This window comes from Euphorbia lathyris, chromosome 2 (genome assembly GCF_963576675.1).
Source record: "Euphorbia lathyris chromosome 2, ddEupLath1.1, whole genome shotgun sequence".
In the NCBI taxonomy this organism is placed as follows: Eukaryota; Viridiplantae; Streptophyta; class Magnoliopsida; order Malpighiales; family Euphorbiaceae; genus Euphorbia; species Euphorbia lathyris.
Window position 1 is genome coordinate 97,929,366 of NC_088911.1, and position 15,806 is coordinate 97,945,171.

Below are 15,806 nucleotides of genomic sequence, written 5' to 3' on the forward strand. Positions count from 1 at the left end.
TCAGATTCTTCCTGAGGGACTGTCCATTACTCGGCCTCCTCTGTTCTTCGGGTCTAACTACACCTTTTGGAAGAACAGAATGAAAAACTTCATTTAGGCAACCAATATGAGTGCATGGCTTTCTATAGTCCAAGGCCCATTTGTTCCTATTGAAACCATTGACGGCCAAACGGTTGTTAAAGCTGAGACTAAGTGGACAGAAGATGACCTTAAGAAGCTACAAAATCATGCTTCGGCTATAAACATGCTTCACTGTGCGTTAGATGCTGCAGAGTACAACAAAATTTCAGGTTGTGAGTCAGCACAGGAAATCTGGAAGAAACTAGAGGTCACCTATGAAGGAACCAACAAAGTTAAGGAGTCCAAGGTGAACCAGAACATGAGGTTGTACGAGCTGTTTGAGATGAATGATGATGAAGGAATCTCTGAAATGAACTCAAGATTCACAAACATAATCAACGAGCTCAAAAGACTTGGCAAGATCTTTACTGAGGAAGAGCAAGTCAAGAAGATACTGAGGAGTCTTCCCAAAAGCCGGTAAGCCAAGAAAACTGCTGTTGAGGAAGCTCAAGACTTGACCACCTACAAATATGATGAACTCATTGGATCTCTGCTGACCCATGAGATCTCAATGAAGAACTTTGAGGTGAAGGAGAAGTCCGAGGACAAGAAGCAAAAGTCTATTGTCATGAAAGCTGACTTCATTGATGGGAGCTCAATAGACGATGAAGAAATGGCCATGTTCACTAGAAAAATGAAAAGGTTGTTCAGAAAGAATGACAAATATTCCAAGAAGCCTTACAAGAAGTTTGACAAGTACAAAGCTGAGTCCAGCGACAGCAAGTACAAGAAGGACAGCTCAAAGCCCATTACATGCTTTGAATGTCATCAAACTGGCCATATCAAATCAAGCTGTCCTACCTTGAGGAAGGAAAAGAGGAATATCAAGAAGGCAATGGTGGCAACCTGGAGTGACAGTGATGAGTCATCATCATCAGAAGCTGATGCCACTGAGTCAGCAAAGATTTGTTTCATGGATGATGAGCTTGCTGAGCCTTACATTTCTGAGCATGCTGACCCCTCCATTGCATCTGACGATGAGGCACACTCAACTGAGGTAATATCACTACCACTGCTCAGAAATGAAATGATAAATGCCCTGAGTGACCTCTACACACTTATCAAAAAGTGTAACAAGAAGGTTAGAGCACTCATCAGGCGATGTGACGAGATTGAAGAGGTCAAACTCAGTGACCTTCGATATCTTCTTCAAGACAACTCAACTTTGCATAGAAACATAGAAACTATGCACAAGTTTGTCTCTGAGGTCCAATCAGATTCTAAGAAACTGAGAAAGGACGTCACATCTATTCAGAATCAATTCAAGGTTTCGAATAAAAGAAATATTCCTCTGACTACTCAGTACCGAAATACTAGTCAGCAGAAATGGAATCCTCAGCGGAATGTCCAGTGTGACTTCTGTGGGAAGAAAGGACACAACACAAAGGTATGCTGGCATGCTCAGCACTAGGGTGCTGACCAGTCAGTGAGATATCCCCAACGGAAGGTCAGCTGTGACTTCTGTGGGAAAAATGGGCACACTATTCAAGTGTGTCGTCATAAGATTAAATATAATGTTTCACCTGCTGAGCCTAACAAACAAGGACCCAAAAAGACTTGGGTACCTAAAGATAACTAGCTATATTGAAGGTAAGCCTGATGTGTGCTGAGAAGTAAAAAATGTGGAACATTGACAGCGCATGCTCGAGGCATATGACTGGTGATGAAACCCAGTTCATCACACTTATGCGTAAACGAGGTGGAAGCGTAAGTTTCGAAGACAACAAAAAGGGTAAGATAGTAGGGTCAGGAACCGTTGGTGGTAATCCTACTATTGAGTCAGTCTCCCTAGTCAGTGGACTTAAATATAACTTACTGAGCGTAGCTCAGCTATGTGACAACGACAGAAAAGTTATATTTGATAACACTGGATGTAAAATACTCGAGGGAAAAACAAATGAATTAATTTTAACTGCTCCTCGTGTTGATAATGTCTTTATGCTGAATTTGGAAAAGAAATTTTCAAAAAATGTATGCTTAGTGTCAAAGGAAGAAAATTCCTGGCTATGGCATAGGAGACTTGGTCATGTAAGCATGGACCTCCTGGCCAAATTAGCAAGAAAGCAATTAGTTGAGGGACTGCTAGAACTTAAGTTTGAAAAGGATCAATTATGCAATGCTTGTCAGTATGGAAAACAAACTAAAAAATCTTTTCACAGTAAAAACATTGTCTCAACCAAGCGTCCACTCGAGTTGCTACACTTGGATCTCTTCGGACCAGTCCAGCCGCTGAGCTTGGGTGGAAGGAGATTTTCCTTGGTCATTGTAGATGACTTTTCTCAGTACACTTGGATCATCTTGCTGAGTAGCAAGGATGAAACTTTTGAGACGTTTTTAACATTAGTAAGAAAACTTGAAAATGATAAAGACCTAAAGTTAGCTCACATCCGAAGTGATAATGGTGGAGAATTAAAAAACCAACAGTTTGTTGAATTCTGTGAAGCCAGCGGCATTGACCATAATTTTTCTGCCCCTAGAACGCCTCAACAGAATGGGGTAGTTGAGAGGAAAAACAGAACCTTGGTTGAAATAGCCAGGACAATGCTGAGTGAGAATAGGCTTCTGAAGTACTTTTGGGGAGAAGCTGTCAACACAGCTTGCTACATACTTAATAGGGCTCTAGTCAGACCCATATTAAAGAAGACTCCCTACGAACTTTGGAAAGGACGAAAACCCAACATTGGATACTTTCGTGCCTTCGGCTGTAAATGTTTCATTTTAAATACTAAAGACAGCTTTGCTAAGTTTGATTCAAAAGCTGATGAAGCTATCTTTTTAGACTACTCAACAAACAGCAAAGCATACAGATTTTTCAATAAACGAACTTAGGTCTTAGAAGAGTACGTACATGTTGAGTTCGATGAAACTAACCCTGCAGGAAAAGACAAGCAGCTGACTGAGGATGATCCATACTCAGCACCTGCTGACCAAGAAACAGCCGCTGACTCACTACCTCAAGGGCTGACCAAAGGTAAAAGCGAAACTCAAATTGTCTTCATTGACCAATCTATACCTGCAGAGATTGTTGAAACACAACCAGCTCAAGACATCAATCTACCAAAGGAGATCAGAATACCAAGAGGACACTCTGAGAGTGCTATTCTTGATGCTGCTGAAAACACCCTGATGACCAGAAATCAACTCAGGAGATACCTCAGCAATGTAGCATTCGTTTCAGTTCTGGAACCAAAGAAATTTTCTGAAGCTGAGCACGATGAGTTCTGGATGGGTGCAATGCAAGAAGAACTTGATCAGTTCAGAAGAAATGAAGTATGGGACTTAGTGCCAAACCCAAGAAGCCAGAAGACCATAGAAACAAGATGGGTCTTCCGCAACAAGCTAGATGAACAAGGGAACGTAGTCAAGAACAAAGCAAGACTTATAGCTCAGGGCTACAGTCAGCAAGAAGGTATTGACTACGGTGAGACCTTCGCCCTAGTGGCAAGGCTAGAGGCTATAAGAATTCTATGTGCTTATGCTAGTTACGTGAACTTTAAGTTATTTCAAATGGATGTTAAGAGTGCATTCCTTAATGGAGTTATAAACGAGGAAGTCTATGTTAATCAGCCTCCAGGGTTTGAGGATCCCAAGTTCCCAAACCACATTTATAAGCTCAAAAAGGCTCTGTATGGTCTCAAGCAAGTACCACATGTTTGGTATGAGAGGCTGACCAGTTTCCTGCTGACTAGAAATTATGTCAGAGGTAAAGCTGATACAACCTTATTCATTAAGAGGAAGGGTAAAGATACCCTACTGGCTCAGATATATGTAGATGACATTATTTTTTGTGCCACTAATGAGTCCATGTGCAAAGAATTTAGTAAGTAGATGCAGACTGAGTTTGAAATGTCAATGATGGGAGAACTCAACTTCTTCATTGGACTTCAAATCAAACAAGGGAAAAATGGCATCTTCATCAGTCAAACCAAGTATGCTAAGGAGATATTGAAGAAGTATGAACTTGAGAACTGTAAGTCAATATCTACCCTAATGGGCGATGACACTGTCCTCTGCATTGACGAAAATGGTAAGTCAGTAGACAACAAATTGTACCAAGGTATAATTGGCTCTCTACTCTACTTAACTGCTAGCAGGCCGGACATTCAATTCTCAGTATGTTATTGTGCTAGATATCAATCTAACCCTAAGGAATCTCATTACATAGCTGTAAAAAGAATCCTTAGATATTTGCAAGGCTTAGTTAATGCAGGTTTATGGTATCCCAACACTTATGATTTCACACTCATTGGATACACTGACGCTGACTACGGACGAGACAAGCTTGAACGAAAAAGCACCTCAGGAGGATGTCATTTCCTTGGAAGCTATCTTGTATCTTGGTTCAGTAAGAAGCAGTCGTCAGTAGCCCTGCCAACCACTGAAGCTGTGTGGCTCAAGTCCTCTGGATTAAGCAAAAGCTAGAAGATTATGGTGTTCAGACTAAAATGATTGAAGTCAAATGTGACAACAAGAGTGCCATTGACCTATCAAAGAACTCAATCCAGCACAGCAGGATGAAGCATGTCAGCATAAGGCATCACTTCATCAGAGACCATGTACTAAAGGGAGAGATCAAGCTGACTTATGTCCCAACAGATGAGCAGCTTGCTGGTATCTTCACGAAGCCACTGGCTCGTGAGCAATTCAACATACTTAGAGAAGCTATCGGTATGTTTAATCCTCTTCAATAAAATTCTATGCTTAAATTAAACGTTGAGTGATTACCATGCTGAGTGATTCGTGCTAAATTAGTAACTATTGCATGTTGAGTATAACATGATATGAAATTCCCCATGCTGAGTAGATGTACACACTGAGTGTTTATCTTAAGCTGAGTTACTAAGCACACGAGTAATTATTCTACGTAAAACTGACTACTCAGAATACCAAACGTATGACATTCTTAACGCTGAGTAAAAGATCTGTTGTAGAATTAATACTAGCACGCGCATTAAGTAGCCTCTAGGATGACGTAAGCGTCATCATTAGTAGAAGCACGCGCCGTTTCTCGCAATTAATGTCAGTAATAACTGACTTTCGACGGTTCAAATTCCCACCATTCCATCCAACCTATCAAGTCACCATCCATCGTCTATAAATAGTGAACGTTTCCTCACTATTCACTCTCTACGCTTGAAATTCGCACTCGAACCTTCACTCTCTCTAAACTTCTGAACTTCAAATCTTCTTAAAGAAACTCTCAAGAATACCATGTCTGATTCCCAGAATCTCTCTGATGACCAATATGAGGACAATCGCTCAGACATCAATCCTGGCTCCCCACTTGAGCAACAATATGTTGATACTCCAGAAGATAAGGCCCATACTAGACATGGTCAGCATGACCAACCCATGGACGAGGTCAGCATTCTCGGTGTTGATCCTCACACTGAGCACTCAACTCCTTCTAAGAAAAAGAAGAAGGAAAAGGGTAAGAAAACTGAGGAAACTGAGGAGAGAACCTTTCGATCCGTATACTCCGACGTTGAAGGCTTAGACGTTGTAGCTTCACGATGGTTCTCAAAAAGCTTCGTAGAGACTGTAAAACCCTACAGTGACTGGATATCCAAGAACGGATGGACCAAACTATTCTCCTTAAACGGACTGACCTACCCAAGGCTTGTAACCGAGTTCTACTCCAATCTGCTGGTTGCCACGGACGATATTGATTTTATGGTCACTTATGTCAACAAAAAGCAAATCATCATCGACCGCTCATATCTAGCCACTCTTTTAGACCTGAAAGACGAGGGAGCTGAGAAGAACAAATGACTACAAGAAGGTTAAGTACACCGCTACTTTTTGTAAACCTGAAGGGCATATAGGGGAAGTCTCTTGCACTTCGCTTACTCAGCATCAGAGGCACGCTCACTACCTACTGACCAACTACATCTATCCAAAGGTCAACTCGGCATCCTCTGTCTCCAACTTCGAGCAATGCTTCTTATGGCATATGCTCAACTACCAACCCCTAAACATGCCTGTGTTCCTGATCGGGGCTATGCAACGAAGCACTGGAGCACTTCGATTGGGCTCACTCATTACTGAAATTCTTAAGGATTACAGAATCAGCTTTAAGAATGAGGAAAGCATATTAGGTACGGAAATCACCATTGAAGATCTCACTAAACTTGCACACAGTCTTCCTTTTAAGTCAAAGAAAGGAAAGGATGCGGTGACTGAAGCTGAAGAGGAAGCTGAGCCGACCGGTAAAGGAAAGAAGAGAAAGGCAGCACCCACACTCCAAACTGTCAAATGCCTAAAAGTTATTATGGCTAACCCATCTCCCGCTGAATCAATCAAAAAGAAACCTCAACCTACCAAAGCTGCCCAAAAACGACCTGCCATTGTTCAAGAAGTTGAGGATGAACAAGAGAACACTGAGTCACCCCTAAAGAGGAAGAGGGTTTCTGGAGTTACACTGTTGGATGCAATTCCTCTGGATGTATCCGTTCCAAAGGATTCCTTCTTTCTGCGAACTCAGGAATCTGCTGAAAGAACTCACCTTCAAACACTCAACAAAAACATTCTGTCTCCGCTAAGCAGATGAAGAATCCAGCTACTGAGCCAAGAGATGAGTCAACTGTTGACACCACTACTACAAAACCTGAGCAAGCTCAGCTTGAGTCATCTGATCAACTTCCATCCTCAAACCTTTCTAAAGATGGCAGTGACAAACGGTATAAGAAGAAGGCATACAAACCTCCAATGTTTGATATACTGGATGACTGACCTCTCCATGAACCTATCATAAACTTGACTGACTTGGACTTCAACTTTTTCTCTAAACCTATTTCCAAGTCCTCACCAATCAAGGAAAAACAAGCCTCTGTTCCTCATGGTCAGGAACATTCCAAGTCTGTCGACACCGCTGCTACCAGCTCCTCAAAGCAAGTGATCGATGAACCCGCTGTTCAAGAGAAGGAACATACACTGGAGAAATCTCCTGCTCAGGACAATCTCGAGCTGACTCCTCCTCAAGTCAATGTTCAGCTCCCGACTGACACTGAGCAAGTAGACAATGCTACGACACCACTCAACTCTCTTCTAGAACAGTCAGACAATGTACCAATTCCTGCAGCAGATCCCACCACTCAGTCTGCAACTCAAGTTGATCACACCTCACCTGATCCAAAGGACAACTCTAATTCTGGTGTGCATTCAGATGAACAACCATCTGCCGCCAACCAAAACTCAGTTCCTGAACCTTTTCAAACTGATCCTTTGCAGTTCTTGACTTCTTCCCAGTCTGGGAAACGAATCTTACAAGCTGCCCAAGAACTCATCGCAGAAATCCAAAGCACTCATAGAACTGATACTGAGCGCAGTTCAGTGGAGCATACACAACTGAGCACCATTACTCAACTCCTCACTGAACTAAAAGGCCTCAAGGAGCTCTTATGTGTGCTGCCCGAAATGGTAGCTCAGCAGCCAAAGCAAGAGTTCGCTACCAAAATGGCAAACCTTCACTTGCACATGGTGCAACATATGGACTCCATTGAAGGGAAACTCAATGCCTTAACTGCCACCAACACTGATGTGGCTAAGTCAACTCAACTTACTCAGGTCTCAACTGAGCTGACCACAACTCGAGAATTAGTTGCCTCTTCCTCTCAATGCACAGTCGATCAAATAGCTGAATCCATTCGCCTGCTAAATTTATCAAGAGAAGAGATGCAAACTGAACAGGCCAAGACATCTGAGATTTTTCAACTCTCAAAAGCCACTTATGACCATGTCACACGTCAATCTAACCAGCGACACCATTATGACGCTAGCCTGCTCAAAATGTACCATCAGTCCTACGCTATGATGACCGACACCATGAGCTGGATGGGCAAGTCCCTTCAATTTATACTCAGCGTCATCAATTCTCATATGGACATTCCGGCGTCCAACATGACTAGTGGGATCAAGGTCTTTGACGGGCTCAAGCATAGCTCAACTCCAGTAGTATTCCGCCCTACTAACTCGTGCTGTTGAATAAGGGAAGTTTTATGCAGCTGTCCCTTAGCCCGTTAATGCTGGCAAAAAGGGGGAGAAAAGCAAAGATAAACATCCAGCTAGAACTCAGCAAAAGAACCAACATCCTGGTTCCACTTCTTCAGTTGTCCCCCCTAGCACTCAACCAAAGCCTCCTAGCACTCAACCTCAGCAACAAAATAAGACCAAGCCTAACCAAGTCTCTTTCAATATTAGGCGATAGATATTTTTTTTGTGATCTTGCTTACTTGCTTATGCTGTGTTGTGTGCTAAATATTAATATAAACGTATCTTCATTAAATCAACCTCGTTGTTTTATTTCTTCGCTTTAATGACTATCTGCTGTGTTGATCGAAATTCACGACTTGTCTCATATGTCTTCATTGAACAAAGTAACTAAAGCTTGACAACATTGAATTAATCATGTACTTGGCCACTGAGTAAAACTACTCAGCCTCAATTAACTCACTCAGCTAATTCCAATATTTGAACTTAATCTTCCGCTAAACTTTATATCGAAACTGAGTGAAATGAGCCTGGTCCAAGAACTGACCTAACTCTGAACACTGACTTTAGACTTACTTGATTAAACCTTAAAATGTTTAAAGTAAAACTAAGTCAGCGGCTCAACCCTTACGGGGGAGAATCTTAAGAAGTTACGAATAGGTCAACTATCATGGGGGAGCTCAACACTGAGTTTCTTACTGAATATTTTTGCCAACATCAAAATGGGGGAATTTGTTGAAACACCTTTCCACATGATTTTGATTTGACAAAATTATTTATGTGAATGATAAAAATATTCCAACACATTAAATTTAAATGTTTTGATTTATTCACACTAATGTGTTTGTTCAATGTTGAGTTATTTGATTTATAAGACATTAAGATAAACGGCCCAAAGGCCCAAAAGAGGAAGTCAAGCCCAAGTCAACAGATCAAAGCCTCATGGCCCAAGAAGACTCAAAACGTCGTCGTACTGAGTAAGGCGTTAGCCCAGCAACAGGAAGGATCGAGAAGCATTCTACCAATAGCTTCAAGATGAAGCTGCTGAGTTGAACGACAAGAAGTACAAGTCAGCGGCAGAACAGAATAAACTTGGAGACAAAGTATTTCTACTTTGGGTAAAGCTCAGAAGGCGCAGGAAGTTGTCTGGAAGACTTTGCCATAAATGTGGGAACATTCTGTTTCATCTGACGAAAAGCTGCTGAGCACTGGCGAAGACAGAAGATACAAGAATATGATTGGCTGAGGACGCTGAGCACGTACTGAGTGAAAGCAACAGGAAGCCGTTTTGCTCCAACGGTTATTTCGAAATTCAAAATCACCGGTGCTTGAAGTGTCACTATAAATAGGCCTCTCAATTGCTTCATTCGATGCAGATCTTCAATTAAGTCGAAACGCTGACCAAATTCATACTTGAAGTTCTGTGAGAAAAGCAAAGCAAATCTCACACCAATTCCAATCTTGTGTAAAAGTCTAGAGTGATTTTATTCATCTAAAGTGTCTTAGCAATTGTTGTTTAGGACAAACACTTATCATTTCTAGAAGTATAGAAAGGAGAAGCTGAGTACTCGGTTATAGTACTCATCGGTAGTAATATGAGTGAGTAGAGGAATAGAGGAAGGTACTCTTGTATACTCAGCTTCTGTTGTAAAAGGTTTCTTGCTCTACCTTTAAAGAGCTCAGTAGAGGATTCAAAAAGCTCGGACGAGTTCCGGGAACTGGACGTAGGCGGAGAGGCCAAACCAGGATATGTCTGCTGAGTAACATATTTCTAACCCTTAACTCCTTTATATATTGCTTGCTATAAAATTGACCAAGTAACAAACTCATGCTAAGTTAAGCGCATTGAGAAGCTGAGTTTAGGAATAGACTCAAGTGCTATCTCCTGACTCAAGAAAAGAAGCAGACTTAGTCACCAGTTGACTAAGTTTGTGTCTTAAACTACTCAGCACTGCTGTGTAAACCTTTTCATAAAGAAAAGAAGTCAGCCTTAACGGACAAAATTTTTGAATAGTTCATATCCCCCCCTTGGAACTAATCTTGTCACGTTACACGGGACCAACAGACATTGCTTCTGAGATCTGAAGGATGTCCAAGTCTCATATGCCATAGAGTGATACTTGAATTTATGGAGGAAGTTGTAGCTAAATGAAAGGTGTATTGCTGATCCAAATAGTATAGCCCATCTACCATTCTAGCAAATCCAATCTTCTGGTAAGTAGTCGGATCCTGGATCAGGCACTGCTGCGAGGTGAAATATAAACATACTTTAGACTGCTCTGTTAATTTGCTACTAGATATTAAGTTGTAGCTGAATTGTGGCAGAAATAGTGTATCATGTAACACTAGTTTTTCACTGAGTTGCACAGTTCCTATATGTGTCACATGAACAATTTGATTGTTAGGTAATTGAACAAAAAATTTATCTGTAGGTCTATATGTTGAGAAGAAATTTAAGTTGCAAACGATGTGATCAGTTGCCCCCGTATCAATAATCCAACTGCCATGTTTATAGTTATTCTTAGATAAAGAAAAGATTATACCAGAATATGGTGTGGTTATCTTGCGATGACTATTTGTAGATGCAATCTGCTTGTTCTTCCCATTTTCACGAATCTGCTTCTGAGGAATGAGACTTAGGATCTCATTGTATTGTGCCCTCGTGAGGTTGAAAACTTCATTGTCATTTTCATCAAGATCATCATGGCTGTTATCTCCATCTTCTATTTCATCATTATCATTTTCATATTGAACATTCACCTGGTTAGCCTTAGTGTACCTCTGCTTGTTAGCATTATTTCTATTACCATAACCAGGAGGAAATCCATGTTTCCTGTAACATATTTCCTCTGTATGACCTTACTTTCCATAATGAGTACATGTAGGTAATTGTTTAGAGTAGGAGCTATTGGTTTTCCTGTTTGTGTTGTTCTGGTAGTTATTGGTTGCATTTCTATTGGAATGATTTGTATTGTGAGAGTTGTTTGATGATCTATATTGTCCAGTATTGAAAGCTATGAAAGCCGTTGGCTCAGGAGTAGGGTTAGAACTGAGGCTTGATGAGTTATGGTTGATTTGCCTTTCATGTTGAATAGAAAAATTGAAAACACGATTGAGATTTGGAAGAGGTTCCATCAGGAGTATTTGAGAACATATAGTCGAGAAATTTGGATTTAATCCTCTAAGAAACGTGATAACCTGATCTGAATCTTGATAATTCCTAAATCTTGTTATAGCATCACATGAACATACCGGATCATATGAACATTTTGGCAATGGTCTAAAATTATGTAACTCATCCCATAAAATCTTCATAAGTGAAATAATTTGAGATGGACAGATTACCTTGCTTGAAATACTGTATTTCTCTTTGCAGCTCTATAATCCGGATGTTGTCGCCTTGAGAGAAACGAGCCTTGAGATTCCCACATTGCCTTAGCATTCTCGAGATAAACGATACTCTGTCCGATTTGAGGGGATACAACATGCATAATCCATGACTGCACCATGGTGTTTCATCTTTGCCACACGTTATAGTGTTGATCAGTAGATCCAATAGCTTCAATCGATCCGTCGACGAATCTGTACTTGTTTTTCGAGTTCAAGGCAATTCTCATACATCTGGACCATTGATGATAATTAGGCCCAGTGAGAACTTCGGTGACTAATATGAGTGATGGATTTTCATTTGCAGGTTGAAAGTATAGGCTAGCAGGTGTATCAACTCTAACTTGCGCCATTGATGTTTGATTAGAGGAAGGAAAAAAATGAGAAAGGATAACAAGATCTAAAAGTGAAAAACTAGATCTAGAGTAATCTGCAGAAGTAATGAACAAGAAAAATGCTCTGATACCATCATGAATGATGAAGAAACTTATGTAATTTGTTATTTCACAGTGTAAAATATACAGCTCTATAGATCTATATATACAAGGTGTAAAATAACTGCCTAACTACAGGTGTCTACAGCTGTCAAAAGTTTGTTATGAGAGATGGGTATAAATGTAAAATTACATGTTATACAATTGTGAGCCTTGATATACTCTAACTACACAGACCCATCTTCACAAGATGTAAAATAACTGCCTAACTACAGCTGTCTACATCTGTCAAAAGTTTGTTATGAGAGATGGGTATAAATGTAAAATTACATGTTATACAGTTGTGAGCCTTGATATACTCTAACTACACAGACCCATCTTCATTTGGGTTAGATGGCGTAACATGATGTGAATATGGTTTAAACAATTTTAATTTTTAGATTTTTTTATTTATTTTAAGATCATCAATGGTCATTTTAAAATTATTTATTTATTTTCATAAATTTAATTTGATGTAAGTATAAAGTTGAGTAACTTTTATATCAAGGTAAAAGCTAAGTGATCATAGATGTAATTTATCTATTTTAGTTTAGATAAATGTAGCCGTTTCTATTATGTGGAACGATATATTATTATTGTTGTTTCAGTATTGAATTGATCAATTTAAGATGTCGGGTGTCCGCCTGGTTCACCCAGATTCATATAAATTTGTCTATTTTTTAATTAGATTTTAGATGAATAAAAATAAGTCTGAATTCGTCCAATTCGACTTATTATATTAATATTAATATATAATATAACTTAGAAATTTAAAATATATTTTGATTATGGTATTTGTTAGAATTTATGTTCGGAACTACTATTTGTCTTTTAATTCTAAACCTAAAGTAAAAAGTATTTTTTTTAGCAGAAAAATTAATTAATATTTACTATATATCAACAACATCAAGCTGCAAATTGAATCTGGCATGGCGTGAGTTCGCTGTTTGGTAGGTCGATCAAGCTAGATGGGTCGGGTACAGGAATTAATCATGACTGCTGTGCCTCAACGGTTTAGCTCCCAGATTAAGGCTCTATGGGCAGCTGCCATCATAAATGTCTTATGGGCTCTCTGGACGGCCCGAAACAGGAAAAATTTTAATGAGGAGAACCCGTGCATTTTTATTACGCCAAGGTGGGTGTGGATGACAATTCAGGAGGCTTCAAGTTGGGAAGTTGGTAATGTGTGGAACTCAGTGGTCGAATGTCAGATTTTGTCTGAACTTGGTATTCCCAGGCGGGTGCATAGATCACCTCGTATTATGCCCGTCTGCTGGCAGCCGCCCCTGACTAATTGGATAAAAGTAAACACGGACGCCTCAGTGATGGATCCTCCGGACCGGCCGGTTGTGGTGGAATTTTCAAAAACTCTTCAGGCGCATTTTTGGGTGTGTTTACTTTTCCAGTTGATTCATGCTTCCCCTTTCTAGCAGAGCTATGAGCTGCAATTCATGCAATTAAGGTTGCCTCTAGGCAGTGGTGGACGAGTTTATGGTTTGAGAGCGATTCCACTTATGTGGTGCACCTATTTCGTACTAAATCCCTCTCGTTTCCTTGGCCGGTTCGGCAAGATTGGTTGCTTTGCTTACGCTCAGTAAGTTCCATATCGTTTGTAGTCTCTCATATTTTTCACGAAGGGAACCAGATATCAAACTCCTTTTGCATGGTAGAACACTCTCCCTGCTTTTTGTTCCTCTTCCTTCTTTTGTAACTCAGGTGGTCGTATTGCGTACGGTTTTACTTGAGATTTTGTCAGCGTTACTCTTTGTTTGTTTCACTTTGATTTTTTTTTAATTTAATAATATCTGTTCAGGTGTGGATGGTTGCTCGGGATTGCCAACCTAGTTGGGATGTCGCTTTCATGCCATCTGTTACCAGCCTTTACTCAAAAGCGCAAATTGAAACAGATCAACCAAACCGATACTAAGCAAGGAGATTGCTATAATTAAATAGCAAATTGAAGTGGATTTAGCTTGAATATTTTTAGATATAAACTGTCTAGAGGAAGCTGACACGTGAATAGATGTAAATAGTAAAACCTAATGAGAACGGAGAATTTGAAAGGCGAGTGGAAACAATCATCTCACTCACACCTAACAAGAAAAGACAAAACAAATGCACCACTGCTTCTCACTCATCCAAATATATGATATCCACTTCATCTTTTATCATTTCAATTTGAAAATAAACACAATCCCTCTAATTCAATCCAACAGAAACAACTATATATTTTTCTACTTTGTTCTTCCACTTTTGTCACAACTCAAGATGGCTCCACTTCTGAAGCTCATAGATAACTCTCTTAGACTTTGTGTCCTCCCTCTTTCTGCTGCTACCATTTGGCTAACTGCCACTAATCACCAGCATAACTCCACTTTTGGGGACTTAAGCTACACTCATCTCCTTGGTCTCCAGTAAGCTCACTTCTCTATTAACTTAATCTCTTCTTCATCATCTACACAGATTAAAAACTAATTAATGTTTCATTAACAGGTACATGATTTGTATAAGTGCCATTTCTGCTGCTTATGCTTTATTTGCTGCTGTCTCTACTTGGATTACATGCCTAGCCAATAGAGTTTGGCTCTTCTTTATCTCTGACCAGGTTTCAATTTCATCTAATTTCTTTCAATTTCATCTATTTTCTTTCAGTTTCTAATTAGTAATTTTGTGGACAGATTATGGCATACTTAATGGTGACATCTGGTGCAGCAGTAATGGAGCTGGTGTACTTGGTTTATAATGGTGATAAAGAGATAACATGGAGTGAAGTTTGTTCTACTTATGGGAAGTTTTGCTATAGGATTAAGATAGCTCTGATTCTTCATGCTTTGGCTGTTTGTTGCTTCCTTGTTTTAGCTGTTATTTCTGCTTATAGAGCTTTTAGCTTGTTTCAACCTCCTGTTTCTTCTAAACAAGTTGAACATGAACACCTTACAACTTAATTATTAATTTCTGATTGGATTGATTTTGCACATTTTAGTTTTGGAAATTGTGGAATTATTATTTGATTCACGAGTTTTAAAATTGGGTGAAAAGAAGGAAAAGAAAAGTGGAAATCACTAATTTTGTTGGTGGTGGTGTTGTTGGGAAGGGACCATGTCTTACCAAAATGAATGTGAAAGGAAGCAGCTTTTTGAGGGCACCTTTTTCCTTTTTCCCTGACTTAAAGCTTAAGGTGAGGGGTACACGTGTCTGTCTCGTCAAGGCTGTTCTGACAACGTGTCATCGAAGGTTGAACTATCCATCATGCGTCTCTACTTTCTATATGGAAAAAACAAAGGTTTTAGATTTAGGAATCAGAATTGTAAGAAATCAAAACTGGAATAATTATTTAACAAAATCCGAAGAGGGAAGTGAGGCTCTCCAGCTCTCAATTATAATAGATGCATTAGTTTATTTTATCATTAATTTAGGTTATGCTTATAGTTGTACATAAACCTGATCTGGTGCATTTCCTTGATGGGCGGATAATATTCGACCGATATTGAATATTTTTAATATCTCCATTTCACACGTAGCGAACGAAACATTTTCCATCTTACTCCTTTCATTGTTATTCATACTCGCAAATAATTCGTGGGGCCGATATACAAATAGGAGTTTTAGTGTTATATAATCGTTAGAGATATATAACATCTTGATAGACATGTATCAAACCTAATACTATACTCGTATATACGGGGGGAGTAGGAAAAGGGTGTGCAAAGTGTGCTACAGCACAAGGGTCCCAAAATTAAGGGACCTAATTTTTTTTTATACAACATTTAAGTAATTTTATTATTATTATTCACTATGTTCAAAATTAAATAAATGTTACTTATTTAGGAAATATCT

At 39.5% G+C, this 15,806-nt stretch overlaps 1 protein-coding gene across 1 annotated transcript; it reads left to right on the forward strand.

Annotated features, from left to right (window-relative positions):
- Positions 1-13,969: 13,969 nt before the first annotated feature.
- Positions 13,970-14,944, forward strand: LOC136220755 (CASP-like protein 2D1). The gene is made up of 3 exons (XM_066008541.1): positions 13,970-14,383; positions 14,463-14,574; positions 14,648-14,944. The coding sequence occupies exons 1-3, from the start codon at positions 14,085-14,087 to the stop codon at positions 14,912-14,914; spliced, it is 678 nt and encodes a 225-aa protein (XP_065864613.1). The 5' UTR covers positions 13,970-14,084; the 3' UTR covers positions 14,915-14,944.
- Positions 14,945-15,806: the final 862 nt, after the last annotated feature.

Bases quoted from the DNA above. Each gene is read 5' to 3' on its own strand.
- LOC136220755 (XM_066008541.1), top strand. From the start codon at position 14,085: ATGCACCACTGCTTCTCACTCATCCAAATATATGATATCCACTTCATC. The intron at 14,384-14,462 runs GTAAGCTCACTT...TTTCATTAACAG, and splicing joins ACTCATCTCCTTGGTCTCCA to GTACATGATTTGTATAAGTG. The intron at 14,575-14,647 runs GTTTCAATTTCA...TTTTGTGGACAG, and splicing joins TCTTCTTTATCTCTGACCAG to ATTATGGCATACTTAATGGT.